The sequence below is a fragment of the Falco cherrug genome, chromosome 14 (genome assembly GCF_023634085.1).
Source record: "Falco cherrug isolate bFalChe1 chromosome 14, bFalChe1.pri, whole genome shotgun sequence".
Taxonomy (NCBI): domain Eukaryota; kingdom Metazoa; phylum Chordata; class Aves; order Falconiformes; family Falconidae; genus Falco; species Falco cherrug.
This window is the reverse complement of record NC_073710.1, coordinates 2823915-2836165: the sequence shown is the minus strand read 5'-3', so window position 1 is coordinate 2836165 and position 12251 is coordinate 2823915. Positions and strand designations below refer to the sequence as shown.

General features: G+C 54.1%; 1 protein-coding gene across 2 annotated transcripts; it reads left to right on the top strand.

Annotated features, from left to right (window-relative positions):
• Positions 1–1893: 1893 nt before the first annotated feature.
• On the top strand, positions 1894–11983 carry TRADD (TNFRSF1A associated via death domain). Of its 2 annotated transcripts, none has more exons than XM_055726868.1 (5): positions 1894–1930; positions 4198–4349; positions 6929–7206; positions 8906–9098; positions 10377–11983. In XM_055726868.1, exons 2-5 carry the CDS (start codon positions 4208–4210, stop codon positions 10682–10684), a joined length of 921 nt encoding a protein of 306 aa, XP_055582843.1. In that variant the 5' UTR covers positions 1894–1930; positions 4198–4207; the 3' UTR covers positions 10685–11983. The 2 variants fall into 2 exon arrangements, with proteins under 2 accessions (XP_055582843.1, XP_005444635.1); XM_005444578.3 differs by lacking the exon at positions 1894–1930 and adding an exon at positions 2173–3405.
• Positions 11984–12251: the final 268 nt, after the last annotated feature.

Below are 12251 nucleotides of genomic sequence, written 5' to 3'. Positions count from 1 at the left end.
AGCACCCAGGAGAGCCAGTCTGGGTTCACCCCTGCAGGGTTTATTTCAGTTCTGGTTTTCCTTTAGCAAACAAATGAGTTTATATTGTTAAAATACTGTTGCTGTAAAATAGCATTAAATACAGATGTATTTTTAAAATACAGATGTATTTTTAAAAATATAGATGTATATATAAAAAAGTCTTTCATAATACTTTCTACTTTTGTTTGAAGTTCAGTTGCCCGGAAAGTTTGCACAAACCGGCTGCCAAGCCAGACAGCAGCTAGCACGTGGGCATGATATCTGGCACAGCATCCCATGCCAGCTTCTTGCCAGCTGGGGACAAACAAGGGAGCTGCTGTCACCCCTCCACTCCTGGGAGAGCATTTATGCCAGACAAAGGCAGCCTGGGCAGGAGGCTGCTGCCTGAGGTTGGGCAGTGGAGATGCACACCCAGCTCCTGGCTTTGCTCGCCATAGAACCTCTCATGGAGTCGGGAAAAGCTGCTTTGCTTTTTCTACCTGCCCCGTTCAGTTTGTCAGAGGAGCACAGCCGCATTAGCAGCCTCAGCTGGTGCAGAAAGAGGTGGGACATAATTCAGGTGTCACCACAGGGAGGACTAAGCCCTAACACCCAGCTGATCTCGACACCACCACCTTGCCCCTCAGGCAGTGGGGCCCAGCCCAGGTGTCCCTACCTGCTGGCAGAGCTGGGTGTCACGCCACTCTGCATTCACTAAGCGCGTCCCAGAGGTCCCCTCCATCACCACTGCTCTCACAAATGGTGCTGCACTCCCTGCATGCTTCTTTTGGGAGCTTTCCTCCATCACCCAGTGCACCCTTGGGCAGCAGTGTCCTGGATTTGACTGGAGAAGGAACCCCCACCTCGTTAATCCTTCTCCCCTCCTGAGCAAACAGCACCCCTAGATGCTGCTACAGATGCTGCCCAGTCTGTGTTCCTCAGCTGGGACACCTTTCCGCTGCTCAGTAATTATTAACCCAACCAACCTTCACTTTCACTGTTCACTCTCGTTAGCAGCACCACAGGGAAAAGCTGGTGAGCCCTGGCAGAGCCATCACCCACAAGCTATGGGGGTTCCCAGGAACCCCCCTTTCCTCCGCCTGCCATGGGCTGGGGGCACATGCCCTGTCCTGGCCGGCTGCTGGTGGGCAATGGGGGGCACTGGGTTGCAATGGGGGGCGCTGGGTTGCAATGGGGGGCACTGGCTTGCAATGGGGGGCACTGGGTTGCAATGGGGGGCGCTGGGTTGCAATGGGGGGCGCTGGGTTGCAATGGGGGGCACTGGCTTGCAATGGGGGGCACTGGGTTGCAATGGGGGGCGCTGGGTTGCAATGGGGGGCGCTGGGTTGCAATGGGGGGCACTGGCTTGCAATGGGGGGCGCTGGGTTGCAATGGGGGGCACTGAACTGCAATGGCGTTTGTGGCTGTTTCCCCCCCCCTTTTTTTTTCCTTTTCTTTGGGGGTCTTTTTTGTTTGTTTTGGGGTTTTGTTGGTTTGGTTTTTTTTTTTCTTTTTGGGTTCGCTTGGGTTTATGTTTTGGGTTGGGGTTTGGGGGTTTTTTGGGGGGTTGTTTGTTTTGAGGTGCTTTTGGGTTTTGTTTTCTTTTGGGGGTTTCCTTGGGTTTGGGTTTTTTGGGGGAGATATTTTTTGTCTTTTGCTTTTGGGGTTTTTGGTGGGGTTTTATTTTTAGGTTTAGGTTTTTTTGTTTGTTTGCTTGTTTTATTTTGGTTTGGGGTTTTGGTTGGTTTTGGTTTGTTTTTTTTTTTGGAGGGGGGATATGTTGGGTGGGCTTTTTTTAGTTGGTGTCGGTTTGGTTCGGTCCGGGCCCCGCCGTTCCCCCCGGCCCGCCCGGGCCGTGCCGGCAGCAGCGGGCGGCGCCGCGCAGAGGCGGAAGCGGCGGCGCCGAGGCCGGGCGGCGGCGGGGCACAAGGTAAAGCCGCCCGGAGCCGCGGGGGGGGGGGGGGCCGGGGCCGCCGTGGGGGGGGGCAGGACCGGGCCGGGTGCCGAGGCCGTGCGGGGCGGGGGGGGCACCCCCAGAGCCGGCGGGGCAGCGGGGCAGCGCGCCCCGGAGCCCCTCGTACAGCCCTTGCACGCCCGGCGTGTGGGAGGGGGCGCGGGGGCAGCGGTGGGTGCGGGGGGACTCGGGGTGCTGGCGCCCCGCGTGGCTCCGGGCTGGCAGGGAGCGCCTGGGCGTTTGCGCCGCAAAAGGGGAATCGTCCCGTGGTGAAATCCGGTACGCAGCGCGCGGCTGTAGTTTTCGGAGATGTTCCTTGGGTTCCCCTTACCCTCCTTCCGCAAGGTGCTGGGAGAGGGGGGCCCGCATCCCGGACTTCCCGGTGGCCAGAGGCTCGGACCAGACCTGGGATGCAGCAGCAGAGCATACTCCTGGGTGGTTTTTTTCCTTTACGAGATCCTTTTCTAAAATGCTTGTGTGATGTAGGAGCTCATGGTCTGGAAACGCTCCTGCATCCCACAGGTGCTCCTTGCACTCCCATATTCAGTGTGAATTTTATGATTTGTTTATTATTTCCTGTATTTTCTGAACAAGCTGCCATGCTGGGCGCAGTTCGAGGTTATAGCAGGTAAACGGGGTGGGACGTATGTTCCAGCGCCCTGTTGGACATGCTGCAAGGGATGGAGATGGTTCTCAGCCTCAGCCACCACCTGGAGGAGGACAGCCTGCCCATGGGAGTCATCCTTCTTGGTCTGACAGCCCCTGGTGACAAAAAACCTGCATGCCCACAATCTGAAGGACAGCTGAAGGGAGGGACAGTGTCACGGCCAGCAGTTGCGCTGGCTTGGCGGACACGGGAAGGCTGTTGGGGTTGAGCAGTGGGGCAGAAAGCAGGAAGGAAGAGATGCCCACGGGGAAGCAGCTGAGGATGTGATGGAGGTCCAGACAAGCAGCTGGAGAGAGGGCAGGACTTGGGACTGGGGCTGAACCAGAAGCCCCAAATGACTTGTCACTGTGGTGTGGTGGAAGGGCTGGCTCCCAGCACCGCTCTCTGTGGAGCAGTTTGGTGTTTTGGGGATTTTTTTGGGGGGGGAGTTGCAGGGACCAGCTCGCTCATGGACATGCCCAGACAGTTTGTGTACCCACCAGAAAGGAGAGGTGGCCATCCATGCCTGTCTCCAGGGCTGTCAGATGCTCACCAGCTGCCACAGCCCCAGTCCGGCATTGCCCAGCCTAGCACAGCTCTTCCATTCTGTGATTCCGTAGCCTGGGAGGTGTTTTGGTCCGTCTTTGCCTCAGGAGCAGAGTTGGGTGCAGCCGCAGCAGATGTAAGGTCTGCATTAGCTGGGCACTGAGGAACAGGTGTGATGAGAACGGAGCGGTGGATGTGCTGTCTTCCACGTGCCTTGCTGCAAGAGACGAACGGTGGGAGAGGATTGATAAATGAGCTAGTACGTAAAGCAGAGGGATAGTCCTGGGTCACAGAATGGTTTGGGTTGGGAGGGACCCTTAAAGATCCGTTGAGTCCACCCCCCCTGCAATGACCAGGGACACCTTCATCTAGACCAGGTTGCTCACGGCCCGTCCAGCCTGGCCTTGGATGTCTCCAGGGATGGGGCATTGGCCACCTCTCTGGGCAACCTGTGCCACTGTTTCATCACTGTCACTGGAAAACATTTTGTCCTTATATCTAGCCTAAATCTACCCTCTTTCAGTTTAAAACCACTACCCCTCATCCCGTCTGTTAGTGTCCTGCTGCTCTGTAATGTGTCCTTCAGTGAGGACAACCAGGGGACCGGGACCCTGGGCAAAACGCCTCTGCCTGCAGTAGGGCTTCAGTCCCTGTGGCTGTGCCAGAAGCAGGACTGCTGGGTGCTCCCTGGAGCACCCCAACGACGTGTCTTTAGCCTTTGCCAGCTTGGCTGGGCACTCAGACACACGAGGACTGAAACGGTTTGCTTCAGGGTCTCTTTGGACTATAAAATGAACAGAGTCCAGTGGAAAATGAAAGCAGAGCTTTGTGAGTTGCTGTTGGGACCCTGTGTCCCGCTGTGCTTTTACAGAATAACAGTAACCTCCTCAAGGGTGACGCTTGCTTTAAGAATATCACCAGCCTCCTCTAGGAAACAAAGGTAAATCCCCGTGATCCCGCCATGCTTGTGCTCGGTGTTTGCTGTAAGTGCTCCCCCACCGTCAGGCCCTTTTCCCTGTGCTCTCAGCTCACCTGTGTGGTTTTTTCGTAGGGCGCTGAAGATGGCAGGCAGCTCCGCTCCTTGGATCGGCAGCGCTTATCTCTTCCTCCAGTCGACATGCAAGAGCATCGTTCTGCCGTCTCTCTACGAAAGCTCGCAAAAGAAACCCAGCGTGTTCAAGGCACTGAAGCTGGCGTTAGCAGGTACCCATCCTCGCCGGTGTCTTGGTGTTGCTGTCTCATCCCTTCACGCAGTGCCGTGCTTTGCTTTATTCTCGCGCTCACGGGTAAGGAAGGTTGGCGCTTGCTGTATTTAGTAAAGACAAAGCGGAGCACATTCTGCAGAGGTCTGCCGGGGCGGCTGGGGGCTGGAGCACCGTTCCTGTGAGGAGAGGCTGAGGGAGTTGGACCCGCTCAGCTTGGGGAGAGAAGGCTTTGGGGGACCTACCCACAGCCTGACGGTACCTATGAGGAGGGGAGATGGAGCCCAGCTCTTCACAGTGGTGCATGGGGAATGAGAGGCAATGGGTGCAGATTGAAACGAGGGGTAGACACCAGATCCAGGGACAAACGTTTTCCCCATGAGGACAACCAAGCAGCTGCCCAGCGTGACTGTGTGTTCTCTCCATCCTTGGGGGTTTTCAAAACAGGACTGGATAAAGCCCTGAGCAACTTGGGCTGACCTCAGGGCTGACCCTGCTGTGCATGGGAGGTTGGGCTCGAGGCTTCCTGGGCTTCCTTCCAACTCGAACTGTCCTACAAGTTATCCTACTTTATGAATGTTTGTTTAAACCCATTTATGTAAGAGGGGAAAAGATTGCAATTGCTAGAAAAGAAGATTTAATTTCTGGTTTTATACCACCACAGAAACGTGATTTCTGCTTTGAGAAGCCCATTTTTAAAATTAGCAATAGCCAGTATAAGTTCTTTTCTGATGTAAGCAGGCACGATTACATTAGCTTCAACTGTATGTAACCCTATTTACATCAGAAAGAGACTTGAGATGCAGACGGTCATAAAACTCTTTTTCTCTATGCACCCTTGCACCAAGCTGACTGCAGAATAGTTAGAAGGGTTTATCTTACTTAGCTAGAGTGACTCTCACTGTGTTCTTTACCAGTCTCATACACCTGAGCCTATATCGTTTAATGGGGCTTGTGTAACTATTTTGTAATTTCTTCTGGCAATCGTGAGCCGAGCCGAGTCAGGCAGTTTATCCAGTACAGACCTGCTCATCTTGCAGCTCGATCCAGAGCTGGAAAGCAGCAGGGAGCCCGACGCAGTTGCCTGGTTAGGCTTGATTTACACTTGCTTTGTGTCGCTGAAATGTGAATCTGCTCACATGTTTAAGGGAAAGCCAGCAAAAAGACTCAATCCTACTGAGCTTATCCAGACCTAAAAAAGCCATGAAATCGGCAGCTCCCTGAAGCGTCATGAAGAAACATGTGCAAAGTCCTCTCTTCTGCAGTAGCTTCACAGCTGTCATGTACAGCATTCGTAAAGGTTTCCAGGTCTGTGCAGCTTTTCCCTCCCCAGCCCTCCTACCCTGCTATGGAAGCTTGTGTTTAACCAACACTCAAGAAAAACAAAGCCCGGAGGAAGAGGTAGAAAGACGTTTCTGGTCAGCCACAGTGAATTCAAATGCCTCCCCTAGGTGCCTAGCCCCATGTCCCAGTGACACATCTGGCCTGAACTAAGCTTTCTGATGCAGCCAAGGACTCGGAAAACCCTGTAAAGCCACTGTTAGATCACGTACTCTGAAATCCCAGGCTAATTGCCCTGCCTAACGTGGCGCACACGAGTCTGCTTTGCCTTGGGGTTGTCCTCCGAGCTACGCAACGCACGGTGCGGGGCTCGGCGGTACCCGACGCAGTGCCAGTGGGAGCTGGTACCTCTGCGCGGCGGGGGGGAGGGGGTTAATTTGGGTCTGGAAGCAGTTCAGGCAGCCTCCCACAGGCCTCTGCTGTAAGAGCAAAAAAAAAAAAAGAGAAAAACACGTCCTCTAAACTGTCATCATCAGCATACAAAATCCCTGTGGAGACAAGGTCAATGTGCACAGCTAATCACAATGAAATTTTGCTGGGAGAAGGAAGAACGAAGGCCTGGACAGTTTCTGCTGTCAGCGTGGCTCATGCTGCCCCTCCACTAATGTTAGAGGGCATGTCCCCAGCTTCTCCTTGCTTAGGTTTTACCATTAATTAATTCTCTGTGCGAAAAGAGTTTAACAAGTCAAGGCCCGATCTCAAGCAGCCCAATTCCCGTGTCTGGACCTATCACTCGCCACTTGTGAGATGTTTTGAAGGCTCAGAGCCAGCCAAAAGTTACCTCTGGGCATGGGGTGGAGAGGAAACGCAGGATTTTTTTCCAGGACCTTCATCACTGCATGAAAGTCCAGTCACAAGGACTGAAGACTGTCTGAGCACTGAGCTGAACTTTCATCTATAAAACTTCCCTGTGCTGCCAGTTTAGCGTAACCATTTCTGTCTGGGAAATGGATCCTCAGACTGAACCCCTCCCCTAATAATCTCAGCGTTGAGATAATTACCTGGGGTGCAGCAGCATATGGCCTCCATTGGCCACCATACTTCATGGGGATGGATGGTGGCAGGGCAGCAAAAACTTGCTCTTGGTTTAACGTACAGGTTTTTCATCCCAGAGGATGTGGTCACAGGGAGAAGAGAATTCAAAAGCCCCCCCCTTTGCAGGCTTGGTGGTGGGTGGGAGTGGGTCTGGGTCGCATGTCTCATGCCTGGATAGTGACTCTGCTCACTTCTCCCTGCCAGACTCCACCGGCAGCGTGAACGGCGTGGACATGCTCAAAGTGCACTGCAGCCACCCACACCTGATAGTCCAGCTCAAGTTCTGCAAGCAGGAGAACTGCCGCCGCTTCCTGCGGAGTTACCGGGAAGGAGCGCTCCAGCAGTCCCTCCAGAATCACCTCCAGCTCTCCTTGGCCATGACCACGGTGCCTCTCGAAATGGAGCTGAAGGCTGGCAAGGAACACCTCGACGACATGCTGAAGGATGAGGATCGCTGCGTGGAGTGCATCTACAGAGAAAAGGTGAGTGGGAGAGGGTGGGAGGCCAGGCAGCAACGAGGAGCAGTAGCACGGGACTCGGGAAGGTGCATGCAGGTCTTGCTCTGCTGCAGCATGCTGGGTTGTTGACTTCTCCCTCCTTCACCTCTCAACTATAATGTGGAGAAACAGCTCTGCCCTTCCCCAGAGCAGTGCGCTTTTCTGGAAGGTGTGACAGTTACCTAAAATAGCTTACAGAGGTTCTGCGAAATCCCTGTGGTTTCTGTGTGTAACAATTAGCATGGCTGTTACCACCGCTACAATGAAGAACTATAGAAGGTGCAGCTGAAAGCATGAGCAAGCATGCCTTGATACACCTGTGAGGCAGGTGGAGAGGACAGCAGTCCGGTGTGGAACAAGCACTGCTCAGCACCTTTGTCCCCTGCCTTGCCCACCACCTCCTCCGAGCAAAGCAGTGGTAACTGCACCTAGAAGCGAGCGTGGGTGCAAACACTGCGCATTAAACCAACAACTTGTGACAGAGTGGGGACAAACAGCATCTGCTGCCAGCAGAACATAGGCTGCGCTTTTGAAGGCAAAGTCTCTCTCTCAGAAGTGATATCCAGCGTCTAGCTCATTGCACACTTTGGCCCTGGCACTCTAATCCTGCTAGCAAGAGCAGTGAGGTCTTGTCATCTCACCACAAAACCAAGGCACTTGACATGATTAAACTCATTGCCTTTCCCCTCTCCCTCTTTTTTTCCACCTGGAACTAGCAATACCTTGTAACTCTGGTTCCCTCTAGATGGTCCTGAGAAATAGGTACTCACCATATACTTGGGAAGATGAGGCACAAGAGTATGTTTTGCCACGTTGCTTTTCTGCAAGCACAGAGAACGAAGTGCAAACGTTTCAGCCCTGGGCCAAACCACACGTGATGCGCCGTACCCTGTCAGCCTCTGCTTGCGGCTCCCTCCCCTCGCTGAACTAGCGGCCTGAACAAAAGAGATGGGCTTATTCTCAGTTCCCCCAGACTGACTTAGCTGGGCTTCTGCCTGACAGTGCCACAGTCAAAGATGTCCCTAGGGCACAGCTGTCAGTGGCCGAGGGCACTGCTGGGTGCTGCTGTATGCCAGCTAAGCGCTCGCCAGAGCACTCGCCAGGTTGGACTCTTCCCATGTGTTTTGCTGCTTTTACTCCTTTGCTCATTACCTGCCTTCTGGAGGTCAGGCTAGTTTTCTCTTGGTCAGTGAGAAAAACTGGCTTGGAGAGGATCCGGGAGCAACAGCACTTAGGTAGTGGAGGGGCAGAGAGGAGAAGGGGCGTAGCAGGAGCTGCCTGCTGTGGTGGCCCTGAGCTGCTGGATCAGGTCACCCCGTTCTGTGGGCCTGACCCTTACATGGGGTAAGTCAGAGAAGCCACGCTGCCTGTGGTGCCCCCTGATTCTTGCAGAGGGCTGCTGGAGGTAAATGTGGACTCGTAGGAATTTTGTGCAACTTGTAAGCGCTCACTGCTGCACGTGAGAAACCCAGGGGAGGGAGATTGCCTGTTTCATATTACATCAGAGAGAGAACCTCACACGTTTACAGCCAGAACTCCATTAGGCTATTTCGTCTGGTCAGTTCACAACTGACACTATAGCTGCCTCATTGCTCCTCTCTTGACACCATCATCTTAGGCTGCACCTTCCAGCTTTGCAAGGCGGTGAGCCTGGCAGGCATCACTGACACTGTTTGCATTGCAGCCTGACCGCCTGCGGGATGAGGAGATCACGGAGCTGGAGGAGTGCCTCAAGAGCCTGATCGTTCACCAGAGCATCAACAACAACACGGCTGTAAAAGACTGCGCATCTCTGCACTCCCCATCTCTGCCTTTTCCGTCTCAAGGCAGCTCCCTTTCCCCGCAAGTCACCTTCATCTTTCAGGGACAAGAGTTCGGTGAGTAGCTGGAACTGACCAGGACAGCCCTTGGTCTTCCTCGCCTCAAAGCCCAAGAGGGAGGATTAACGTGACTACGTATTGGGGTCTACCTCAGATGCATCAAGGATCTCCCAGCATCCCATAAGGAAGGAATTCCAGCAGTCCTAAGATACTGCCATACTGCTTCTGCTCAGGCTTCAACCTGTTTTTTTCTTTTCTGGGGTGGCACAGAACCAGATGCTTCAGAGCCTGTGTCCTTACAGGTTCCTCACATTTAAAAACTCCTTAATACTGAAAGGAAGAACGCAGATTAGCTTCTCTTCCTCCACATCATTTTGTTGAGGTGAGTTAATATCGTAGGTGGGGTCAGGCTGGGAAGGTTGCTGTGGGCACCATCAGCCCTGCTGTCAGCCGGGATGGATTTGTCCAGGCTCCCTGCAGTACGTCAGCTGTCTTCGGGGTCTGTCCCCTCCAGAGAGCTTTCAGACAGTCTCACATAACAATTTTAGCTTGAGATCAGCTAGATAATTTCTGAGCGTGCTTAAGCTGCGTGTCCAATCTGCAGTGCTAAACAGCCAAGGAGAGAGCTCCTGTGTTGCATCCTGAGGATGCTTAGGCAGGGGACAGGGGACGTGGTCAGAAAGGTCTTGCCAAGTTGATTTTGAAAGGCTGAAACAAATAAAAGAGGATGTCTATCAGAAGAAAAAAAGAAAAGGAGAAAAAAGAAAAAAAGCTCTAGCAAACCACAGGGCAATCTTATACTGGGGGAGGAAAAAATTTTTTTAAAAAAGCTATTGCCGAGCTTGCAGGGTGGGGGCAAGCCCAGACACTGGCGTTGTGGGAGGATTTCAGTAAGGGAAGGGCCCGAGCAAGGCAGAGGGCTGGGGGCGGACGGCCACGGGCGGGTGAACGTGTCACCGCGTGCTGCAGCTCCCCACTGAGGCACCAGCGCCGGGGACGGCAGGCGGTGCGGGGAGCGGAGGGCAGGAAGGTGCGAAGCAGCGGGGCTTCCTCCGGCGGCCCCACCTCCAACGGTGGAGGAGCATTGTGGGGGCGTGCGGACCCCCGGGCAGGGTGGTCCCTGTAGCTTCCCTGCTCTGGGACCCCAGGCAGGGCTGCCTGGGTGCTAAACCACCGGAGGACGAGTAGAGCAGCCCCGCAGCAGTTTAACAGCACACTGTGGGCGCCGAACAGGCTCCCTGCTCCGCGGAACATTGAGCCAACCTTGCACTGGCCCAAGCCGCCTCACACCAGCCCTGAAACCTCCGTGTTTCACCTGCCCTCTGTCCCTTTCAGCCAACAGAATGCTCACGCCGGATGACCACCAGAAATTTGCCAAGCTTGTGTCCAAGAAATGGAAGCAAGTGGGTCGCTCGTTGCAGAAGAGCTGCCGGGCCCTGCGTGATCCCGTCATTGATAACCTGGCCCTCGAGTACGACCGAGAGGGACTGTATGAACAAGCCTATCAGCTGCTCCTCAGGTTTATCCAGTCGGAGGGGAAGAAAGCCACGATAGCGCGGCTGATCTCAGCCCTGGAAGAAAATGGTCTCACCAGCTTGGCTGAGGAGCTCTTGGGCCTCCATTCCAGCGAGGACTGCTCCTAGAGCCCACGGGGTCATGGCATCGCTAAGGGCTTTCTCGCTTTAGCTAGTGTATGGGACTGCTGCCAGCGGCTGGGGATGTAAAGCCCTGAAAATCACCGCAGGTTTCCAGGTAGGTGGGAATGGCCGGGGGAGAGGTTCTGTGCTCGCAGAAGCCAGCACGGACCTCTGATGTCCCCATTGTGTGTCCAGAAGTCAACGTTACTTTCCCATGAAGTGGTGAGAGAGGCTTTCAGCCTGACTTCCCTCAGGACTGAGCCGTCACAGGGAAGAGCCAGGCAGTCAGAGAGCCCTGGGGGAGAGTGGGGGAGAGGAGAGAGCAAGGAAGGCACCTCGGAGAATTCCTCTGGGAAGCAGGCGATGCCACTGTTTCTTAGGCGGTGGCCCAGGCCATCACCTAGAGAGCTGCGATAGATTTCTTATATTGAAGACATTTTTACCCTCAGGCATGACACCAACCGAAGACAGAGAGGAAATTAAGGAAAAGTCAGTTTTACATTATTTTTCCTTCTTCAAATGAGGAACAGACACCTGCAGCAAGTGCATCTGCCCTGCCCTACTGTGGTACAGCTCCTTCCCACCTCTCTCCACCCAAAGGTTTCCCTTTTACCTGGGACAGCCATAATCTTCCACAAAGCACCAGATTGCTGCTGTAGAACAAATTTCAGGCTCGGAACAAGCCATCCGAACAAACACAATTTCGGAGAACGATTCCCAACTCTTGGTTTGTGGTGGACAATACTATTTTGCCTACATCGTGCTCAGCTCTTTCCCACCAGCCCGAGGGAGCCTGTACCTGTGACAAGCAACACGCAGTGCTGGAAGGAAAATTGTCACCTCGTCAGCGAGTTACCTGTGGAGTGCAGATGGGAGCTGCTGCTCTGAAGTGGGTCGCAGCACCAGATCCCATCCTGAACCCGGTGACCAGCTGGCTGCTAGCGCCTTCGCTCGCTTCTGGACCACGTACCCTCAGCCTGCTGAGTTCACCGGAGAGGATCGCTCATGCCGTCGTGTCTCACGAGCATCGGGATCTGCCCAGAGCCTTTCCCTGGCGGTGTTGTCACTGTGTGACAGTGGGGCATTAGCTGCTGTGCCTGGATTTACCTGCCCTGATTTCGAGGGTAAAAATGGCTTCAAAGACAAAGCACCCAAGCCCCAGGGCTGACTTGTGCTTCCAGTTCTGCTGGGAGATGCCAGCTCTCTCCTGGTATGGGTGATGCAGACTGCAACAGAGCGCAGTTTACACCTTTGCCCATAAAGCACAGAGCAACACGTGTCTAGCACGGCACAGGTCTTGTGAAGCACAAATTCCCAATGCTTTCCTGATAGGTTTTTACTTACCCTTTTCCATTAATCCTATCTCTCTTCGTCTTTCCCATCCGTGGGAATAGCCGGTGGGCCTTGGAAATCATTTCAGATGTCGAGGGTGGTTCTGCCAGCACACGTAAAGCCCGTGTGGGCACACACATACCAGGCCACTGGCAGTCATGACAGGCCCAGCTTTCAGTCAAGCCCTGATGGTCTTTTAAACCACAACTCACATCCTAATCCTTCACGGGAGCCAGAGCTG

What these genes read in the sequence shown, in the direction of transcription:
- TRADD (XM_055726868.1), top strand. Translation starts at nt 4,208, where the DNA reads ATGGCAGGCAGCTCCGCTCCTTGGATCGGCAGCGCTTATCTCTTCCTC. An exon ending in AGTGCATCTACAGAGAAAAG is followed by an intron (nt 7,207 to 8,905) that starts GTGAGTGGGAGA and finishes TTTGCATTGCAG; the next exon opens with CCTGACCGCCTGCGGGATGA. An exon ending in CTTTCAGGGACAAGAGTTCG is followed by an intron (nt 9,099 to 10,376) that starts GTGAGTAGCTGG and finishes TGTCCCTTTCAG; the next exon opens with CCAACAGAATGCTCACGCCG.